General features: G+C 60.9%; 1 protein-coding gene across 1 annotated transcript; it reads left to right on the forward strand.

The window, feature by feature from the left end:
• PHLDA3 (pleckstrin homology like domain family A member 3) lies at nucleotides 8,801–15,007 on the forward strand. Its single transcript, XM_018060882.1, has 2 exons — nucleotides 8,801–9,438; nucleotides 10,669–15,007. The coding sequence occupies exon 1, from the start codon at nucleotides 9,028–9,030 to the stop codon at nucleotides 9,397–9,399; it is 372 nt and encodes a 123-aa protein (XP_017916371.1). The 5' UTR covers nucleotides 8,801–9,027; the 3' UTR covers nucleotides 9,400–9,438; nucleotides 10,669–15,007.

The raw sequence follows: 22,524 nt of genomic DNA on the forward strand, positions 1-22,524 counted from the left end.
AACGCTGGCTGGGGCTCAGGGGTGCAGAGGCAGGGCACTCATCCTGCTTCTGAGGGAGAACTAGGAAGGGAGAGTCTGGGACAACAGAGTCTGAAATGGAGCAGGGCAGACGCCTCTGGACCACGAAGCCAGAGACCAGTCCTCCGCCTTTGGCCTAGGGCACAGCGGGTTCCCCCCACCCCGCCAGGCTGCACGGAGGGGCCCCTCAGCTGACCCCAGGTGGAGGGCACTTCTCTTTCCCCCGTCAGTAGTGGAGAGGAGCCAGGTCGCTCTGCCTACATTTTCCCCGGAGAGTTCAGCTAGACACCCTTGACCTGGGGTCTGCCTTCCATAAAATGCCAGCGTCTGAACACGCCTGAGCCGCCTTCTTCGCCACTTTATAGCAGGGGCTCCCCCGTCCGCTTTCCAATACCACGCCTCTCCTTCTTGTCGTCAGAATGGCTTTCTACAACATTCTGCTTGGAATCCCTTCCTCCTTTTGCCCTGAGACGACTTCTACAACATTCTGCTTGGAATCCCTTCCTCCTTTTGCCCTGAGACAACTTAGGCTCTTTCTCCAATGCTCTCTGCTCTCTGGGCTGTCACCGGAATCCCCTTTCAAGGTCTGTTCACGATGATGTAGGTTTTTTCCTAGCAGACTTCCCCAGACCTCTCCAGCCTCTACCCATCACCCAGTTCCAAAGCCACTTGCACAGTGTCAGGTGTTTGTTATAGCAGCACCCCACTCGCTGGCACCAGTTTCTGCCTTGGTCTGTTCAGGCTGTCATAACAGAATGCCACAGTCCAGAGGTGGGGCTTGAGGGGGCTTCTAAACAACAGAACTTTACTCCTTCCAGTTCTGGAGGCTGGGAGTCCAAGGCCAAGGTGCCAGTGGGTTCAGTGTCTGGGGAGAGCCCGCCTGCTGGTTCACAGACACGTCACCTTACAAGGGGGCGGGGCTCTGGCTTCTCAGGAGGCACTAATTCCACTCACCAGGGCCCCTCCCTCAAGCCCTAACCAACTCCCAAAGGCTCCATCTCCTAACGCATCCCCTTGGGGATCAGCATTTTAACATGAGTTCCGGTCTCCTTGACCAAGTCCACGGACACGTGAACTGCATGAGCTCGTCTGAGGGCTGCCTGTCTCATGTTGGGGGCTGGGCTCCTCTGCCCACACCGTGGATTTACAAAACAAGAGCAGCTGCTTTAATAAGAGCAAGTCTGTGCATCACGTCCATAGAACCAGACCCAGGGGAGGCTTTGACGGAACCCCAACCCCGACTCTGGGAAAGAGTCTAAACATACAGGACTGGTTTAAGACGAGTCAGTGCCGCAGAGTGCAGGGAGTGCAAGGTGAGGCCCCGGGCGAGATGTCCTCATCCTGACACTTCCACTCTGTGCAGCCCGGGATGCGGTTGGCCAGATATCTTCCCAGAAGGGTTTGCACATTGGGTATGGGGGTGGGGTGGGGATGGATAGTTCCGCGAACAGATCACCAGCACGGGCTCTGGGAGGGCCCACAGGAACAGCTGGGTGGGGCGTCTGGGCCCCAAAGCTGGGGACAGGCTGCCCTCTGCTGGAGCCGCAGCAGAAGCCCGTTGGCCAGCCTCCAACACCAGCTGCAAGCTTGGGACCACCTGTCACCCAAAGCAGCCTCGGTGGGGAGGATGCCTGACGCACCTCCAGGGGATGAAGCTGGGTTAAGGCAGAGGCTGTTCCCAGAGGCCGGTTGCTGGCCTGGAAGCCCCTCAGGACAGCGTGGGGCGGGTGGACGAGGCCCGCCTGATGTGAGTGAGGCCAGGCCCCCTAAAACTGAGTCCCCCTGCCGGGTTCATGATGAATCTCTCTACCCACCACCTTATTCCCTTTCTTGTCAGGATTGAGGCGTATCAAAGCCAAGGGTGTGCTGAGACCAAACAGGACCCGCAGGGCCCTCCCAGTACACCCCCTCCCAGTCCCCTGTTTCCTGTCTGCAGAGAAAGCCTTTGTCTCCTGGGTCCTCCCTGATTCCTGAGTCAAGGGCAAAGCAGAAACCACCCCCTTGGAGAAGACTCCCCTGCCAAGGCCAGCTCTCGGTTCCCAATTTTGGGCACTCCGTGCTCATTCCACGTCCTGGGCACTTAGTGCCTCGGCCTCTGTGAAGGCCTTAAATGCGTTCACCCCTCTGGGGCGGGCGCTGTCATAACTGCCATTTACAAATGATCCGACTGAAGCCAAGAACCAAACAGTGGCTTGGGATCTGGCTCAAGGTAAACAGCAGAGCGGGACAGAGGCAGGAGCTGGCCCGCCTCCTGCACCGCCTACCTGACACTCTTCCCTTGCCGCTGTGGGCCGGGCGGTGCGGAGCAGGGCGGGGCCTGCTCTCTTACCCTGCGTACTTGGCACAGGTCTGGGTGCTGTCTGACTTGACCCCTCCATCAGCAGTAAGCAGAGGTCACGTTACCCCTTTATCCTACAAGAGGAACCCAAGAAGTAGAGACTGTGTGAGTGACGTGTATTCAAAGGCACTGCCAGTGGCGGAGCCAAGGCTGGAGCCAGCTGTGTGACCCTGGGCCCGCCTCCGCCCCCGGGGCGTCAGCCTCTCCCACGTGAATGGAGATGTGACCTCGATTAAGTCCACAGAAGTGCTTCTCAGGCCTGAGAACCTACTGGGGGTCTTGCGAAGCTGAGACTCCAGCTCGGCGGTTGGGTGGGGCCTGAGACCCAGCGCCTCCTGAGGGCTCCCAGGGGAGGGAGCTGCTGCGGCTGTGGCTTCCAGGCCATCCTGGGCAGTCGGGCACTTGCCAGCTCTGATGTTCTGCACTTATGGGCCTGGGGAGCCTCCTCCCAGAGGCCATGGAGATTCCGGAGGCTGGTAATGGTGAATAAAGTGCTTAGTGGGCATTTTCTGCCCCAGCTGAGCCCCTGGCCCTTCCACTCTGTGACCTCGTCCTGACCCTCTGGAGGGCTCAAGTGCTGGGTCCTGGGCCACTCCCACTCGGGGTTACTCCTCCCAGCCCCCTGCTCACCCTGTTCCCTGGCAGAACACAGCTCACACCCAGGGCCCACACCGATGCTCCTCTCCACGGACCTCCCTAGGATCACATTCATGAACACTCCAGGAGCTTCCTCCCTCCCCCAGCTCCCCCACCTCCTCACTTCTCCTGGACCCCAGTCCCAGGCTGGACAGCTACAGCTGTCTCTGACTGATCTTGACAAAGGCACCTGTAGGAACCTCTCACTTATCAAGTGATAAAGGTGAAAATTCATAATCCTCACTACGCAATGTTGGAAACGCAAAGGCAATCAGGGAAAACGGTCCTCTCGTGTAGAAGGAACTCGTGGGGACCTGGGTCCCTTCCCCTCCATCACCCCCACCCATGTCAAGTCCAAGAACCGGCTGCCCTTTAGGCGGAGACGTAAGAGCTGCCCGCTGGTGCAGAAAGTACCAGGGCGGGACGGGGACTTCCAGTCTCTGGGACAGACCCTGCACATGGCCAGGGGGAAGGCTGCGGGGCCCTGTGCCCCTCCCTCTTCTGGGTGCAAATGTGTGTGAGCCAAGACCAAGCTGAGCAACTTGTTTCTGGGGCTGGGGGACTGGAGGGGTGGGAGAAGACACTTTCTTGTCTTGGACTCTTTTTGGCTGCTGTGGACCATTTTTTAGTCTTAATTGAATTTGTTTCAGTATTGCTTTTGTTTGTCGTGTGGGATCTTAGTTCCCTGACCAGGGATCTTTCAACCACACCCTCCGCACTGGAAGGTGGAGCCTGACCGCTGGACAAGGAAGTCTCTGTCCTGAATCTTCTGCAGCGGCAGTGCGCCCGAGTGTTGCTCGCGCCCCAGACCCAGCAGCATTGTGAAAGGCAGTGAAAAACACAGCTAGAAGCCGGCGACGCGCCCGAGTTTGCCCAGCAGTGCCGGCAGGCTGGCTGCGGCCTCTGGGTCCCTGGGCAGCGGCCAGGCTTCTGACGGGGTCGCCTGGACCCGGGGCCCCGAGGGTGAGCTGCTCCGGGCTCCTCTGGCAGGGGCACCCAGATACCACAGCAACGTGGGAAAGGTGAAGCCTGAGGGCAGCCTCCGCCCGACCCAAGCGGGGATCAAACGCTTCAAGCCCAGACTCGGAGATCAGAGAGGGGCAGTGGGTGCTCTTGAGAGGAAAGGGAGCCTGGGTGAATCAGGAAAGTCACTGGGTTGGAAAGCGATTAAAGGGTGAGCGTGGGAGGGGATTTCCACGGAGAGTGCCCGGCCCGGAGCAAGTCCAGGCGGGCCAGCTGCAGGCTGTGGCCCTCCTGAGGGCTGTTGTAATGCTGCCCGTAAAACCCAGATCCGTGGAGACTTGAGCCCTTGATCTGGTTTCTTTTTTCTTATGTTGCCCTTTAGAAAAACGTATCCGAGGAAACCCCAAAGCTCTAAAACAAAGCACTCTCCATCAAACGGGTGTGAGCAGTCAGGAGACCTCTCTGGGAGAGGCCAGCTGGGGGTGTCCCCAGATGGGTGGGCTTGGGGGGACCTGGCTGCGAGGTGACCCACCGTCCTCCCCATCCTGGGGCTGCGGAGTAGACTGTGGGGGAGAAGACTCGCCCCTGCCGTCTCTCCAGAAGGACGACAGCGCCTCCCCCAAGACAGCGCCGGACACCGGAGGCTGAGGTTAGAGAGGATCAGACTTGTCCCAGGTGTCACGTATCTGGTGCCGTGTATCCACCACTCCAGACTGCTCTGATCGCCCCTGTGACCATCTAGGGGCTGTTACTGTCATTTTAGATAATATACCTGGACCTCGCTCTATCAGTTCACTTACTCTAGTTAGTGTTTACTGACTCCTGATAACGAGAGAACGGGAAATTCCGGTGTTATCTTTCTTCCTTCCAATTTTTGTTGGCTCCATTTCCGTTTTATCCCGTCACTCAGCAGCTACGTACTGAGGCCCTACTGTGTGCCAGACGACATGCTGGGTCCACAGGATCAAGAAAACGCACAGAACTCCCGGCTGGCATGGGGCCTGCATTCTAGTAGAGGGGGTGGATAGTGAGTAAGGAAAACATCAAGACTTTCAGAGAGAAATCAGGCAGGGAAGGAGACACAGTGTGCGTGTATATGTGAGAGAGGGAGAGAGCACGACTGTGTCTGTGTGACTGTGTCTGTGTGACTGTGTGCCTTTGTGTCTGTGAGTGTGACTGTGTGTGTGTGAGTGGGACTATGTGGCGCGGTTTCAGCAGGGTGGTGAGACAACCTCCCAGAGAAGGTGCTGCCTGAGTACAGAGCTGTGTGAGGGGAGGAGGCAAACCCCGAGATGCTGGGGCAGGGGGGGGCCCACGGTCCAGGTGGGGAGGAGCCGTGACCCTGGGGGAGGGCTGGTGAGGAGGTCTGCGGGCTGACAGGGGCGGGGTTCAGGTCAGGGAGAAAGAGGCAGCTCCCCAGGGGTGCGTCACAGGCTGCAGGCTCTGAAGAGTTATAAGCAAAGGGGAGACTTCTGCTGCCTTCAGTTTAAGTCTGTACGGCGTTAATATACATCATCTTCGTAAATCAAGTAATCTTCAGTGCTTGTTCTGTGGAGTGAGCCTCACAATCAATGGGCACTAAAGTGAATTTACAGTAAGATTAAGTAAATACTGTGGGAAACAGTAGAGATTTTACTCCCGGTTCCTCTCTGGCCCTGTTCTTGCCTCCAGCCCGCCTCGTCCCATCTTCCCTTCCCTTCCATTCCGGGCAGTCCCCTGGAGTGGACCAGATGCCCTGCAGCTCAGAGCATCTCTAGGCTGCTGGTCCCTGGACCGTTTTGCAGTCCAGCTATTGCAGCTGCTGCAGACGGATGGACAAATGGAGCAGACCAGCTCCCCTGGGGGAGTGGGTGCCTACAGAGGGCAGGGGGCTGGCACGTGGGGACGTTCTGCGCAGCAGTCCTGCGTCGAGTCAGGTACGGCACTGAGGGAGTGTGCCCAGGACCCGGCCAGGCCCCAGCAGCTGAGAGCCAGCGCTGTGCCCAGGGCTGTGTTCCCTGGGGTGCTGTTTCCAGGGGCGGGGTCCAGAAGCTCTGGAAGGCAAGGGGTGTCAGCACTAGCCCCCTGCCCCTCTGGAGCCATCGGAGGCTCAAGTAATCCATCTGGGGTCTGAACCTCTCCCAGATGGGGCCACCAGCAGAGATCAGCTCTGGGAAAAGGTTTAGAGTGAGCCATCTCTCCTCATCCCTGACAGACATGGAGGGCAGGACTCCCAGGTCCTGAGGATCTACGCAGGACCCTGGGAGCTGTGGGCTGGGAACCGAGGCTTAGCTGCCAATGACCTGCCGTTTCCACAACAGGGGACGCCCTGCTGTGGCCCTCCCTTTCCCCCAGCGCTCCTGTCTTTTTCCAGCACATACTCCTGTGTCCAAAGGCCTGGCGTTTCTCCACTCAGTCAGCAGGAGAGGAGAGTGCGGGTGGCTGGTTCCCGCGTAAAAGGAAAGCTGTGTCCCCAGACGCCGACACAGGGCCGGTCCTCTCAGCCACCACAGTCTCACCCAGCTCTGTCATTTAGAAGCTGTGCGACTTCATCTAGGTTGCTCCGCCTCTGATCTCATGGGTCAAGAGACTCAAAGACACGTGAGGGTGCTCTGCAAACGTTTAAAGCCCGCATGTTTGTAAAATCAGCTGGGTTTGGAGAGAGCACCAGTGTGTCCCAGGCCTGGAGAGGGAGGGGTGACCGCCAGAAACCAGCTGGAGCGGAGCTGGTCTGGAGCTAGCTGCTCAGGAGGATTCCAGATTATGCAGGTCTCGACGCCTCTGCAGGACCGGGGTCAGGGCCTGGGCGGGGCCGGGGAGCCCCAGGAGGGTGTGGCCGGCAGACAGGCTGAGCCCTGGGCTCCCTAAGGCCAGCCGCGGCGCTCACTTGAGCTCCCCACTCCGCCGCCTCAGACGGTACCAGTCTCGATGGCCTCTCTCCTCTCTCGGCCGACCACGCCCTTTCCGGGACGGTTGGGGGCTAGCTGGCCCGCGTGCGCAGGTGGGCGTGCGCAGGTGGGCGTGCGCAGGTGGGCGTGCGCGTGCGTGTCTCCTGCGCATGCGGGCTGCAGAGCTTTGGGTGGGAGGGGGCAGCCCCTGACCTGGACGCCGTGTGGGGGTTGCCCCCCTCCCTTGGACACGCTCTGTTCCCGTTAGACTCCGTGTCGCCGGGCAGGAGGGTGCAAACACAGGGCGTGAGCACACGCCATTGCTGCATGTCGCGATTCCCGCAGTGACCCACTGTGAACAAGGCTATGCACAGGCCCTAAGAGGCCGGAAGTCCTGGGGAACGCGCCAACATGGGGTGGCTTGATGACCCGGGAGAGCCTAGTCTCCGGGTTCCCATCTTCTTCTGAAGTCAGTAAAAGTGGGGGAAGGAGTGGAATGACTTTTTCTTTCAATTAATTTTTTGGGCAGCGCCATGCAGGCAATGGCACTCCATTCCAGGACTCTTGCCTGGAAAATCCCATGGGCGGAGGAGCCTGGTGGGCTGCAGTCCATGGGGTGGCTAAGAGTCGGACGCGCCTGAGCGACTTCACTTTTCATTATCATGCATTGGAGAAGAAAATGGCAACCCACTCCAGTGTTCTTGCCTGGAGAGTCCCAGGGACGGGGGAGCCTGGTGGGCTGCCGTCTGTGGGGTCGCACAGAGCCGGACAGGACTGAAGCGACTCAGCAGCAGCAGCACGCACGTTGTGGAATCTTAATTCCCTGACAGAGGCCCCGCAACAGTGACACCCTGGAGTCCTAACGACTGGGCCGCCAGGGAATTCCCTGGAATACTTCCTGAGCCTCCTTGCCGGGCTGTCACAGATGTTATCTCTTGCATTAGAGTTGCCTGAGATCAGAGCCAATTAACCCTCCCGCTTGACAGACGAGGAAATTGAAAGACAATGAAAGGGGGCAGGATTCAACCAAGGGGAGGAGTTGGGGTCGCAGAGCTGGACAGGGCTGAGCCACTGAACGCCAGCAGCAACCGCAAAGGTGGTGTCCATGGGAGGCTCTCCAGGCGGCAGAGAGAGGGGAGCCTTCAGCCGAGATGGGCGTGGGGGTGGGGGACGGCGACCTGAGCCTGGGGGAAGAGGCAACAGGCCCCGTCGGCCACGCCTGGCTCCCCGGGGGCCCAGGTCTACGTGGGCTGAGCGCGGCCCTGTCAGGGGCGGTCCCAGGTCCGGTGCAGACGCGGCCCTTCCTCCTCCCCCGGGAGGGGAGGCTGAGGGGCCCCAGGTTCCTGCCATCTAAACCACACCGGGATGGAGGCAGGCGCGGGAAGGTGGGCTGTCCAAGCAGAGACCGCTGTGGGCAGCCTGTCTGGGGCCCCCACACGGAGAAATCTGCCCAAGGGGGAGGAACCAGCTTAGCCTGATCCCCCCTCGCCCTCCCCCAACCCCGCCCAAACCCCAGAACCATCTTCATTTTTGATTGCGCAATGCCAAGGGGCAACTGGCCAAGGGAGGAAAGGGGTCAGAAGCTGGGGCAGGGTTCCTGTGGCCTGGGAAGCTCCAGCAGCTGTCTGGCAACACCCCCACCCCCGGCAAGATCCAGCCGTGCCGGTGGGCGACCACGAAGCAGGCCCCTCCCAAGCAGCTAGGCCTCTAGTCTAGACGACCACCCCTCCTTCCCCTTCCCACCCCCCGTCCCCCCCCCCTCCCGGAGTCCAAGGCCCGGAGGTCCCCGGGAGCGGCGGACTAAAGGCCCGAAGGCCCGAGCGGTGGGACAGCAGCCCCCCGGCCCCCCGGCCCCACGCCCAGAACCCGCAGGGTGACCGCGCCCCGCCCCCGGGCGGGCCGGGCGCAGGGGAGCGGAGGGCGGGCCGGGCGCGCTGGAATGCGCGGCGGCGCAGGCGGCAGGGGGCGGCGCCGGACATGTGAGGGCACATCCCGCGAGCGACGGCCCGGCGCGCAGACGGCCCAGGAAGGAGCAGGCGAGCGGGCTGCCGGGCTCGGGGGCTCTGGGGGCCGGGGCCGGGGCGGCGCGGCGCGGAGCGGCGGCCAGGACCGAGGCGGGGCCCGACAGGCACCAGGCGCGCCGGCCGGGCGGCGGGCAGAGCCGGCGGGGCGCAGCGCGGCCTGGCCGCGGTCCCGCGCGCGCCCATGACGGCGGCGGTGCTCCGGGAGGGCGTGCTGGAGAAGCGCAGCGGCGGGCTGCTGCAGCAGTGGAAGCGCAAGCGCTGCGTGCTCACCGAGCGCGGGCTGCAGCTCTTCGAGGCCAAGGGCGCGGGCGGCCGGCCCAAGGAGCTCAGCTTCGCCCGCATCAAGGCCGTGGAGTGCGTGGAGAGCACCGGCCGCCACACCTACTTCACGCTGGTGACCGAGGGCGGCGGCGAGATCGACTTCCGCTGCCCGCCGGAGGACCCGGGCTGGAATGCGCAGATCACCCTCGGCCTGGTCAAGTTCAAGAACCAGCAGGCCATCCAGACCGTGCGCGCCCGGCAGAGCCTCGGGGCCGGGGCGCTGGTGTCCTAGAGCGCGGGGCCGCGCCTGGCCTGCCCGAGGTCGTGTCAGGTGAGCCCCCGGGTCCGAGCCCCCCTCCTCTCTGGCCCTCCTGTCGCTTCTTTTCCCTCCGGAGGAAATGGGGCCCCCAACCTGCGAGCCCCCTCCAGGCTGGGCCGTCCGAGGGCAAGCGGGAAGGGAGAAACCTGGGGGAGCGCCCAAGAGTCCAGCCTGGAGCCGAACGCCGGCCTCCCCTGGGCGCTGGCGGGCCGACTGTGACCTCCGTGCCCGAGAGGAGGGTGGGCCGGCGGCCTCCCGAGGCTGGCTCTGCCCTGACTCCTGGAGGAGGCTGGCGGACAGGCCGCGGGGCCTCCACCCCTGCCAGGGCGGGGCTCCTGGGCTGAGGGAGCGGGGTGGGGGTGGGACAGAGAGGGATGGGCTTGCCCCCACTTTCTGCTGGGATGACTGTCGCCTTCGAGTTGGAGCGTGGAATTGTGGCAGGAAGACTCCCTCAGCGGCAGGGTGCTCAGGGTTGGCATGGGAACCAAGAAGCCAGGAATCCCCAGATGGGACTGGGGCTGGGCTGGACCTGGGACCCCCACTACCTGTTCTCAGGGCGAGGTCTGGCGGGGGTGGGGGGGCGGTCCTAGGGCTGAGCTGTTTGGGAAACCAGGAGATTTGGGAGGTTTGCAGGCAGGCCACTCCTGCCTGGGGAGGTGGGCCTGTCCGCCTGCCCCTGGTGTCCACCATGTGGGCTGGGCTGAGAAGGGGGCTGGAGGAAGGGTTGGGGCCCTGGTGGAGGGTGGAATGGGCCACGATTTGTTATATGTGATGCCTTGAACTTCCGTGGGCCGTAGGGCAGGGGCAGGGGCGGGCCTATGGTCAGGAAAGCTGGGCAGGGACCAGGGCAGAACCAGAAGCCCTGGCTCCCCCTGCCTGGGCCCTCCCGTGGGAACCAGGAGCAAGCTGAGGAAGGGTCTAGTTTGTCTTTCTCAAAGGAAACTGACGTTCCCCCACCGACCCCCGAGCCCAGCCCACCCATTGACGGCCTCTCACTGCGGTGGGGGGCCCTATGCAATGGGGGGCCCTGAGCGGCTGGCTGACAGGCAGACCCTGGGCCTTTGAGCTGGTTCTCTTTGGTGCCCCTGGCCTCAGGGACCGGAGGGAGCAGCTCTCTGCGGAGGTCACGGGGGTGTTCTCCTGAAATGCGGGAGCAGGTCTGGGGACTCTCCATAAGCAGCTCCTGTGGACACGCTCCCCACCGCACCTGCTTCTGCCCTGACGGCTGTGCTTCCTGTCCAGCTTCTGGGCCCCCATCGGTTCTCGGGGCGTGACTGCTCCTGACTGTGCTCCGGGTGGCGAGGCTGCAGCTGCGGACACCCCCGTGGAGGAGGCATCGGAGTCACGGGTCAGCTGGAGCCAGCGAGGAGGGGGACGGCCACGGGGGAGGTGAGGATGAGGATTCGGCCCCAGGCGCTCAGGATCTCAGGATGTGCCCGTCCCAGGCCCAGCCTCTGAGCTCCAGCAAAGCCCCCACCTGCTACGGCCCTGCTGTCTACTCTGCAGTCTGTCCGCCTCAGGCTTGATGCTGTGCCTGCAGGAGGACGGCCCCCCAGGAGCGCTGAGCCAGCACCTGAGGACCCGAGAGGCCCGCCTAGGGACCACGAGACGAACCCCCGGGCTCAGCTCTGGATTCACCTCAGTGGGGGTAGCTGATGGGCCTGAGGCCCACTCTTGGGGCCGTCTGCTGCTTGGGTCCTTTTCGGGACCCCCACCCCTCCAGGCCTCTCTTTGCACACTTCTTCCACGCTCCTGCCCATCTTCCCCGCTCTGCCGTGCCAGGCCTGGAGGTGGTGGGGTGGGTAGAGGCTCAGCCATTACCATTTCACACCTGTCCCAGAATCTGATACCCTGCAGAGGGCAGTGACCACACTGTTCTTCAAGTGAGAGTCTTTCCCACAAAGACCTGGTATTGGGAACATCCCTCTCCTTGCCTCCACTTTCCCAAGCTAAACCCTATCCTGAAATCTCCAGCCTGGGGAGGCCGAGACCCTGCAGCCCAGAGAACACAGCCTCAGAGGTGCTGGCGGAGGGACCCTGGGGCCTGCACGGGCCACTTTGGCCTCTGCTGTCCTCCTGGGAGGCAGCCATGTCTCCCCAGCGGGGCTCGTCCCTTCGTCACCCCCACACTTGGGCCTGCTCCGCTGATATCATAAGTCTTCTGGTTTAAAAGGAATCGTTTCGGCAGCAGAGAAACGGAGGTGGAGACAGCGCTGCCCTGAGTGACACAGAGACGGCCCGTTGGCTGACCCACGTCCGGCCTGCCCTGTTGCTGTGTGGCGGCTTCAGAGTCCGATGGGGCGGGGAGGCTGAGTGTCCACCGCAGGAGTCTGGAAGCCGCTCCCAACCCTCCTGCTCCCCACAGGCTCCTCCTCCCGTCTGGTCACGACCCCTGTCCTTTGTCCCCATCCCCCAGAGCCCTTTGCAGCTTCTCGCCTCTCCAATATGCTACCCTCGTGTTACAGTTGAATAAGACCCTACAAGGCACAAAGGCACTCTTACAGGCGCCTCGTTTGTGCTCCCGTTAGGCTGTCCGCCCAGCCCGTGATGCGGATGAGCACCCCGCCTGGGCTGGCTCGCGCTGTGACCAGCCAGCACTCTGCCGTGAGACTGTGGAGGCCGACAGCTCTGTGTGTGGGTGGAGGGCGAGAGGCCTTGGTGTTGCCACTGGGTCCTGGACTCAGGGAAAGCTATGTGAAAGTCTTGGCTTCATTCTGCTGTATCTTCTAAGATAGATCCTGGCTCTTTCCAGCAAACCGAGGGAGGTGTCCAGACACTCAGAAATGGGAACGTGTTTGTGAGCAGATGGGATCAGGGTGTGGGACACGCTCGTCTAGCAAACACGAGCCTCTTGCAGGCAGGCCCAGGGGAAGTGGAGATGGAGCACCTGGTCTGAGCGGAGTCCAGGGGGCAAGCGGTTGCTGCTGTGCCCTCGAGGGGCAGGTGCCACGGGGGGTGCCATCCCGGGAGGCTGGCTGTGAAGGGTAGTGAGGGGCACAGCTGGTGGCAGGGGCCTTCAGCTCCTGGCCCTCTGCTCTTGGGGAACACCGCCCTGTCGGCTCCAAGTAGCCTTTGGTTCCTGTCCAAGCCCACTTGGGCTGCTCCCTTCGTAGGAGGTCCCGGCCCCTCTAAAGTGCGGCTGTGGGTCCCGGCTCGGAGTATGCCGGCGCAGCTGGTGGGTGTCTGGAAGGGGAGAAGCACTAGGAACCCCGGAGGGGGTCTTCCTCAGACCTTGCTGGGGAAGAAGGCCCTCTCCCTGGGGTCAGGGGTACCCTCATGCTCTGCCAGGGGGAGGAGCCTGGGCCCCGTGGCAACCCCCGGGGGTGCTCAGCTGCACCGCTGATTGCTGATGGGGTCCGGGGCCCCTGGCCGCACCCTACAGACAGGCACGGAGTGGAAAACCCTTGCTTACAGGAGGCCTGGGTGGGGCCCTTGCCAATCTGCTTGCCCGGCCTCCCTGGCCTCCTCCCTGCCAACCCCTGAGTCATCAGTGGGAAAGTGAGGCAGGGCGAGTCCTTGCAGGCGGGGGTGGGGGTGGCTCTGTTCAGGTGAGCAGGGTTGGGTGGAGGCTCAGACAAGAGCCAGCCTGTGGCGGGGACTAGGGGTGGCGCCTGGGAGCCTCGGAGCGGGCATTGCGCCACGACCCGGAGGCCCTCTCGCAGAGCTAGGGGTGCAGAGGCACCTTGGCAGTGTGCCCACCAGGCCCGGTGCAGGGGCCCTGGCAGACCCTGGGCTGCTGGAGTGTACCGCCTGGGACGGCGGCTCACCCTCCCGACTGGAGCCTTCCCTGGTGCCCGGAGGATGTCCTGGCCCCCGGGAGGCGCGCCCTCCACAGTCAGGCACCTCCTGTATCCACCCCCATGCCCCCAGCTGGGACCCCTGCTCAGGACAGGCCGGGGCCCTTGTACCCCCACTGCCCCCCGCCCTGGGGTCTCTCCCTGCTCCATCCAGGCCGCCCTCCCTGCTCCTTGGCCACATCCCCCCCGTCGCCGCTGGGGACGGCCATTCCTGCCGTTCGTGCGCGCCGCGGAGTCCCTGGGACTCAGTAGGTGCCTTGTCATCTTGACGGTGACTGAGCTGACTGACTCCACGGGCCCACGTCAGCGCAGGGGAGTCATCCAGCCACGGAGGCTGTGGATTCAGAAACAGGTTATGTGACCTGCTAGGCATCCCAGCGGCTCACCAGGGGCGGGCCCTGGATGTGTGCCCTGAGTCCACGCCAGACGAGCCCTTCTTGTGGGGTTAGCAGGTGAGTGGCCTGGGAGAGGGGCTCGCAGGCTGGTGGCGAGGGTGAGAGCAGAGGCTGGGGGCTGAGAAGGGGCGTCAGGGGGCCTGTGTGGAGGGTGCTCGCAGACGGAGGCTGCAGCCAGGCCTTGCTGGGTCCAACTCCAGGAGGGGATCAGCAAGGGGCCCCTCCACTTGGGAGGGTCTGTGTGAGCCTGCAGGGGCAGCCCTGGGCAGGACCCCCTGGGGCAGCAGAGGGGCCTGGGGCAGGGCAGCGCGCGTCCTGTGTTGGCTCCAATGCTCTGTCTCACGACCTGGGCACAGGGCCCATCTTGAGGGTGAGGCCTGGGCTCTGCTGATGGACCCTGTGCTGCGCAGCCTGCTCCTGAGACCCACAGGGGGGCCACCTGCTGCAGGGGTGAGCGGGGACTCCTCTGGTTTCAGCACTGAAAGCTCTGTGTCCCCAGAACGCCCCGGGCCCTCTGGCCGTCAGTCACCTCCCTCCCGCACTGCCCAGGGTCAGGAAGCGCGGCCCCCCACCTTTCCTGATTTCAGCTGTCAGGCCCGCCCTTGGTCCCCGCGGAGTCCTGGGCTGTGAGCTGCGGGGCAGGGGCCCAGGGCACTGTCACCCCAGCCCCGGCCAGCTGTGCGTCCTGCATCCTCAGAACACACAGACTCCTGGCCGCGGGGAGGAGGGGTGTCCCCAGGCTGCCCAGCCAGCTCTGTCTCTGCTTCAGCAGCGCCGTGCCTGCCCCCCGGGTTCTGCCTCCCAGAGGTCAGGGGATGCAGGGGAGGTGTGGCCAGGCAGAGGCGCCAGGGCTCGGCAAGGGGAGCTGGTGCAGAGCGCGGGCGCAGCAGGGAGGACCGAGGAGGTGCTGCTCCGGGCTGCTGGCCTGGCCCCGTTTCTTCCTCCAGGCAAGGGGGAGCCTCTGCAGAGCTGCTGTTCTTGCACGTAACCCTTTATTTTATCACAGACGTCCATTCGCTGAGGCAAATATGAAAGGATAGACAATTATGAAGAAGGAAACATCACCGTGGTGTTTCCATCCTTCAGAGATCACCTTTGTTAGCGTTTCGCGGTATTTCCCTTCCATCTGCTCCTCTGTAAATGTACGTGATACTTAACTATCACATGGTTTGTAACATGTAACTACTTTTCACACAGGGTCATGCCATGTGTACCCCGCATCTTCATTTTTATGTATAATCCACTGTGTTACGAGGCCGTGATGTTAAGTATTTTAACGCCTGTGTGTTTATCATCTACTGTTTATTTGCCATCCAGCCCCTCCACGCCCTTTTAGTGTTTATCTCTGTGTATATAAGGATGCAATGAACATTTGCCTATTTGAATCTCTCTGTGTCTCTGGATGTTTCTTTTTGAGAATATTCTTTTTTAATTTAAATTTTCTTTAAAAAAAATTTGAAGTGCTTGAAGTACACTTTGGAAGTGCATTCTCTTAAAAAATTACGTTTCAGGTGTAAAATATAGTGACACAATTTTCAAAAGTTACTCGCCATTTATAGTTACTATGAAATATTGGCTCTATTCCTTATTGTGCGTATATCCTTGTAGCTTATCTATTGTATGCGTAGTCGCTCAGCCCTCTTCTTCCCCTGCCCCTGCGTCCACCCGGACTCCATCCCATTCTCTGCGTCCACGAGTCTGCTCCTGCTCTGCCACGCTTGCTAGTTCGCTGTATTTTCGAGATTCCACACGTAAGAGGCATCACAGCGTATTCCTCAGGAGAATCCGTGACGCGCCGTGGCTTCATGAGAACAAGCGAGGGTGGGCGTGCTCCTTGAGGAGGCTGGTGGTCGCAGAAGATGGAGATGGGTGGTGGGGGCCGGGGCGCAGGAGGGGTACGGGGGGGGGGGCTGGTGCAGAAGCAGCGCTGTGGGCCGGGTCTGGAGCCACATGAGCAGGCGTACGGGAGGCAGCTGAAGCCTGAGCCCTGATCACAGCCCCGAGTGCGGACCCAGGCCGTGCCTGCTTGCGACATGGTCTGCCTCCTGGATCGCCGTGAGACGTGTGGAGGGAGAGCCTGTGAAAGGGACAGCACTCGGGGTGCACGGGCCGTCTGTGGGCACGGGCCTGGGTCACCCTCCACCAGCACTACTAACCAGGCCCTCTCCAGAGGCCCAGAGCCCTGCGAGCTCACAAACACACGCACGCACATGCACACACAGATACACATGCATCACATGCACAAGCACGTGCACACACAGGCACACACATGCATGTACACACACAAGCACAGGCACATGTGTGTACACAAGCACGCACACAGGCACACACGCATGTACACACGCACAAGCACACGCACACAGGCACACACATGCATGTACACACAAGCACAGGCACATGCGTGTACACATGCACACACGCATGCGCACACGCACACGCAGACACATCCATGTACACACAGAAAAGCACACGCACACACGCACACATGCGTGTACACAAGCAGGCACACACAGGCACACGTGCACACAGGCACACACACATGTACGCACACACACAAGCACATGCACACACACATGCATGTACACACACAAAAGCACAGGCACACACGCATGTACACACGTGCACAAGCACACGCACACAGAGGCACACACATGCATGTACACACGCACACACACGCACAAGCACGCACACAGACACACACGGGGACGCCCCTCGGCTCTGGCTTCCTGCCTACCCCCTCGCTCTCCCTGAGCCCCCTGCTCCTTCAAAACTCAGCTTGGGAGCGCCGCTGGTGGGCAGACCCCGTGCAGCCCCGCCGGTTTCTGCCTCTGAGGGGCTCGTGTGGATGCTGCCCCTCAAGAGTGACTGGCCTGGAGGCTGGACGGATGTCTCGCCCACACAGTGAGGGCTCCTGAAGGCCTGAGTGTCCATCTCGCTCACTGCCTCTGCTTGTCCAAGCTCCTTTTTAAGTTTTATTATCTCTTTATTTTTAAATGTTTTTGTTTTTTGCTCATGTTATGTGGCCTGTGGGATCCTGGTTCCCTGACAAGGAATCAAACCTATGCCCCCTGCATTGGGAGCCTGGACCCTTAGCCACTGGACCACCAGTGACGTCCCTCTTCCTGCCTGCTTTTGAAGGAAATGTCGTGTTGGGCAGGTCCGCGTTTCAGGACTGAGCGTGGCCAACAAGCTGGTCCCAGCGACAATCACGTACGTTTGGAAGCAGGTCCCTCGTGGTTGGACCTTCAGACAAGAGCCCCTCCTGGCCGACATCCTGACCTCTGCAATGCCCTGGGGCAGAGGCCCACCAGGCACATCCAGGCCTCCAGCCCTTGGGGGCTGAGACGACGCCTGGCCTTGCACTGTGGCCATCCCCATGTGAAGCAGACAGGCTGGCTTCATGCGTGCCCACCTCGGCATCTCCCTGAGGGCCCCCCTTCCCTGGCGCCCCTGTGGGAGGCCTAGGCTGTGTGGGGGCATCCAGCTGCATCGTGGGGCTCTCCTGGTCCCCGAGAGCAGCATCTCCCTGCAGCATCTCCATCTCCAGAGGGAGAGGCCGTCACCCCCACCAGCCCACCCTGCCCATGGGACCGCTGCGTCACAGGCCCGTCCTACGGACACAACCCCGTCCAGGCTGACAGTCCCTGGCCTGGGCCTGCTCTCACAGGTATGATGCGGGCACTCGGCCCCAGCATTGTTTACTGGGGGACTTAAAATGGCCCACCCTGCCCCCAGCCAGGACGGGGCCGGGTGTGGCTGGAGAGGACCCCAGCAGGACCCCCGGGCACGCGGGCCTTCGTTTCAGTTGTCGCCAGCACCCAGGAGGCCTTTGGTCAGAGCTGGACTCTGACAGCGCTGGGAGGGCGCACCCAGCCCAGCCTGTTTGCTCAGCTCCTCCTCAGCAGACGGTGGGTGTCTGGGGGCGGGCCTGTTTATCTTTGGCAGACAGTAAATCCAGGATGAACGGGCCGGGTGACTGGGTGAGGCCGAAGGCTTCCAGCTGTCCGGTCACCCCTCCCCACCTCTCCCGACGCTGGACCCCCTGGGAAAGTTACAGTGGTTCAAAGGCTGTTAGAACGTCTCTCACCTTGGGGACTGTGGTCACTAGTCTCCAAGGAGCTGGACTGGGAGGGGAGGCCACCCACCGGGTGGGGACCAGATTCGTGGCTTCCCGGCGTGCGCAAGTGCACAGCGTCGCGGGGTCCTGACCCTGCCGCCCCGTTTGGTCTCCCACCCCTGGAAGCAGAGAGGATCCGTCTCTGCAAAGAGAGAAACGGAGACTCAGAGACCCTGGTCGTTTGCTCAGAGTCACACAGCGCTGACCTGCTGTGGGGTCTGCACACAGGGCTGTGGGCTGGGAACTGGCTGGGCGAGGCTGGGGGGCTGGGGGCCCGCAGGAGGGACCGCGACAGGCGATGCGAGGTGGGCCCGAGCCAAGGTTTGGGGGTTTATGCCCCTGCCTGGGAGACTTGGGGTGGTGGTGGGGCTGTCATTGCGTTTTACTGAAGGCTGATGAGGGCAGGGCTCTGCTGGGTGTGTGGGAAGAACTGTAAATAATTCAGTAATAAAGCGGGAAGGCTGCATTAACTAGCCTGGACCCTTGCAGGGTGGACACATGCACTGAGCCCTGGCCCCAGCCTTGCGGGCTGGTCTGGGGTGTGAGGCGGCCGTGGGCCCTGACCTGCCCCACCAGCGCCCCAAGAGAAAGGCAAGAGATGCAGAGAGGCCCCTTGCGGAATGGACCACCCGTGGCCCAGCAGCTCCTGCGTGCCCTCACCAGCTCCTTCCCCCCGGGCCCTGGGGCAGGTCGGAAGTTCAGCTCTCTAGTGGACCAGGCTGGCCGCTCATGCTTGGGGCCAGCGCTTGGCGGGTCACCTGGAGGTCTTGGGAGCAGGGTGGCAACGAACAGTGAGCTGGGGGCCTGGGGGCTGGCTCCTGGTGGGGCTTGAGGGGGCCTCCTCTGACCCGAATAGGGGGAGATGCTGAGCATCCAGCCCTCCCCTTTGGCCTTCGCCATAGCCTTGGGCGCAGAGGGTGCTCTGCAGATGAGGAGGGAGAGCTCAGAGAGGCCACCCTGGGATCCACCCCAGTGCCGGCGTGGGGACAGGACCTGGGCTGCATGTCTGAGTGTGTCCAGAGGCTGCCAGAGGGTGGGGCCAGGGTCCCAGAGCACTCCCGTCCCACCCACGCTCACCTCTGTCTGCTTCCCTGACACCCCTACCCCGCCAGGGTCTGCCTCTGGGGCCCAGCTGAGCCTGAAGCACCTCGAGGAGGGGCCAGGGCCCCAGCCAGACGGCTGCATTTACTCAGCTTTTCCTTGACATTCTACACACGCGAGCACTTGGCCGGTGCCCGGAACGCTGTTTATCGGAACAGTCTGTCTTTCAGGGCGCCTGCATCAATTGCCCCATTGTCCCTTCCTTTCCTGGACGTCTCAGGCGGGGGAGACCAGTGTCAGGGAGGGAGGTGCCCCAGCTGCCCTGGTCTGCAGGCACCATGGAGGTGCCAGGGCTGGGTGGGTGGCAGCGGCCTCAGGGCCTCTTCTGACCCAGTCACTTCTCCCCATCGTGTTCTCAGGTCCCAGCGGAGCAAGCCAGGGGAGGGGAGAGCCCACTGTGCTGGCGATCGAGTGCTTCGTGAAGGGGGTGCCGTTCCCAGTCCAGGGCCGTGGCTCAGCCCTGCGCTGCCCCAGTAGCTGTTTGGCCTTGGGTGATTTAGCATCCTCTCTGAGCCAGCTCCGAATTCAGGCTCTACCCCTCGCTGGTCAGGTGCCAGCTGTTTGCCCTGATGAGCCTCAGTTTCTTGATCCATAAAATGGGCTGAATAACAGTCACTCCTCATTATCTGTATTTGCAAAGCAGCCCTCTTGCTAAAATGTGTGTATCACCCCTGATCAGCTCTCCTCGGGCTTTTGTGCTGGGTGGGTGAGAACTGTGAGACCCCTGCAGGCCCACTGCCAGCAGAGCTTCAGTGAGGTGGCAGCTGCCTCTGGTTTCCATCTCATACTGCAAACAAGTGGTTGGTGCCACGCTTCTTGTGTATTTGTGCTTTTGTGGGTGACTCCAGCTTTTAAGATGGCCCCGGAGTCAGTACTGCAGGGCTGTCTGCTGTCCTGAGTGAAGAAATTGGGACGTGACTGATGGAGAAAATACGTGTCAGATGAGCTTCGTTTGGGTGTGAGTTCTCAGGCTGCTGGCCCCGAGTTCAACATCAATGAGCCAATGGCACGTGTCAGATAAGGTGTCTGTAAACAGAGGCATACATAAAGGCACTTGACAGGCTGGAGCCCTGGGACCCCGGCCCTGTGTCCCGTGTGCCGCAGCTCTGGGTTTGCCAGGTCACATTTTCTGATGATGAAACAGAACTTTGAATGATGAGTCAGCGACACTCGTCACACAGGCTCCGGAGGCTCTGAAGTTCAACTGTGTGCAGCTGGCCGGTAGCTCTGGTGGTTGTTACTGGTCCACGATGCCGAGTCCACAGGTCTGCCTCCTGACCCCTCAGCCTCCCGAAGGTTACGTGCCCCCGGAAGTGCACACAGGGTGGCATGGCCAGAGTGGCTGGGGCCTGGGGCGTCTGGGCGGCACTCGCTCCGCCTGGTCCCCTGCGAGGCTCTCAGAGCCGTGGAGGCCCGTGCTGCTCGGATGTCTCCTCAGGAGGCTGGAGATGCCCGATCCCGGCTCACAGGCAAGCTTGGAGTCCAGGGGCTGCATGCGCCGGCTGGGGCTCGCTCCTTTCGAGAGCCAGACCTGCTCACTCTGGGGAGGCAAGGGCTTTGGGGTTCCCAGGGAACCCTGAGGACAGCCGCTCCCACATGGGGTGGGCAGGAGGGCTCATGGCTCAGCTCTCCACCCGCTGCCCCTGCCCCTTGTCGGCTGGCTGGGGGCCGAGTCGCCAGCCCCCTCCCGTGGCACAGCTGCCTTCCTCCCTCCGCCTCGTGTCCTCTCGTGAGTTTAATCTGGTCAAATTAAGAGCCTTTACATAACTGGATTCTGTAAACACTTTTCACAGCTGAGCCAGATAGCACACTACGAGCAGCATCCCTTTTTCCGGCACTCGGGTTTCCTCTGACGCTGAGGCTCGCCTTGTTCGTGCTCCCCTCCTTGCTTGTGTGCCCACGACGCAGTGTGCCTCTGTTTTTCCCGTTGGCAGAGTCCCTTCCTCCCCTCCCCCCTTCCTTTCCTTCTGCCCCCTGCACCCCGACTCTAACCTGTGCAGGTCCTGCTGGACCTGGCAAACTTCTTTCTCGCTGCCCCGGGAATTCCCTTCACCTCTGCCTGGCACCCAGCCCTCCCCTTCAGCAGGGTGTTCATTCAGTGAAACCCAGGCTCCAGAAGCTTCTTGAGAAAAGAGACAGAAGACTCTGAAGCTTCACGTATTTAAAAACATCTACACATGAAAAGATGCTCAACATCACTCATAATTAGAGGAATGCAAATGAAAACTGCAGTGAGATGTCACCTCACAGCGGTCAGAATGGCCATCACCAAAGTCTACAAACAATAAATGCTGGAGAGGGTGTGGAGAAAAGGGAACGCTCTAGCACTGTTGGTGGGAATGTAAATTGATACAGCCAGTATGGAAGACGGTCCGGAGCTTCCTTAAAACAGTAGGGATAAAGCCATCCTATGACCCAGCAATGCCACTCCTGGGCATATGCCCTGAGGAAACCGAAACTGAAAGAGACACACGGGTCCCATTGTTCACTGAAGCACTATTCACAATAACTAGAGCATGGAAGCAGCCTAGATGTCCGCTGACAGGTGGATGGATAAAGAAGTTATGGTATATATACACGGTGGAATATTACTCAGCCAGAAAAAGGAACATATTTGAGTTAGTCCTGATGAGGAGGATGAATCTAGAAGCTATTATACAGCGTGAAGTGAGCCAGAAAGAGAAAGAAAAATACCGTATTCTAACACATATATACAGAATCTAGAAAAATGGTACTGAAGAATTTATTCACAGGGCAACAGTGGAGAAACAGACACAGAGAGCAGACTTACGGACCTGGGGAGAGGGGAGGAGAGGGTGAGATGTATGGAGAGAGTAACATGGAAGCTTACAATGCCATATGTAAGATAGATGGCCAATGGGAATTTGCTGTACAGCTTAGGAAACTCAAACAGGGGTTCTGTATCAACCTAGAGGGGTGGGGTGGGAGGGAGACGGGAGGGAGGGTCAAAGGGGAGGGGACATGTGTATACCTGTGGCTGATTCATGTTGGGGTTTGACAGAAAACAGCCAAATTCTGTAAAGCAGTTATCCTTCAATTAAAAAATGAATCTTCCTCCACCCTCACGGTCAGCTGATAGTTTGGCTGGGCATCTGTGTCTTTCTAGTTGGAATCATTGTCCCACAGGGTTTTGAAGACATTTTCTCTTGTATTCTGGTTTCTGGTATTGCTACCGAGAAGCCTGAGGCTGAAGTTTTTGCGTGTGACCACCTTTCTCCCTGGATTCGTTTGGGCCACGGGGCTGCTAAAGAGTCAGAGACGACTCGGCAACTGAGCAATAAGCAGCGGCGCTCTCTTTGGAGCTGGGCTCCGGGTCCTCAGCGTTTCGGTGCTGGGTGCTTGAGTCCTGGGAGGCGCCGCGCAGGGTCTTTGACCAGTGACTCGTCGGCTCTCTGAGGCGCCAGGGCCCCAGGTGTGACGTGCTGGGCCCCCATGGCCCTTTACCTTTCTTATCTTCCCTGAGCAGATTCTCTCTGTGCTTCCTGGAAGATTTCTTCAAGCTTCCCCCCAGCGTCCTGTGGGATGCTTCGCTGTTGCTGTTGTGTTGCTGATTTCGAAGAGTCCTTTTTATTTTCAGAATGGTCCTTTTCTTCCGTCTATAGTATTCGCCCCCGCTTCCTGGACACGGTGTCGCCTCTCTCTCTGTCAGGGTTAGAAGCTTTGCTCT

This window comes from Capra hircus, chromosome 16 (genome assembly GCF_001704415.2).
Source record: "Capra hircus breed San Clemente chromosome 16, ASM170441v1, whole genome shotgun sequence".
NCBI classification, from domain to species: Eukaryota; Metazoa; Chordata; class Mammalia; order Artiodactyla; family Bovidae; genus Capra; species Capra hircus.

Coding starts and splice junctions, on each gene's coding strand:
- PHLDA3 (XM_018060882.1), top strand. CDS start 9,028: ATGACGGCGGCGGTGCTCCGGGAGGGCGTGCTGGAGAAGCGCAGCGGC.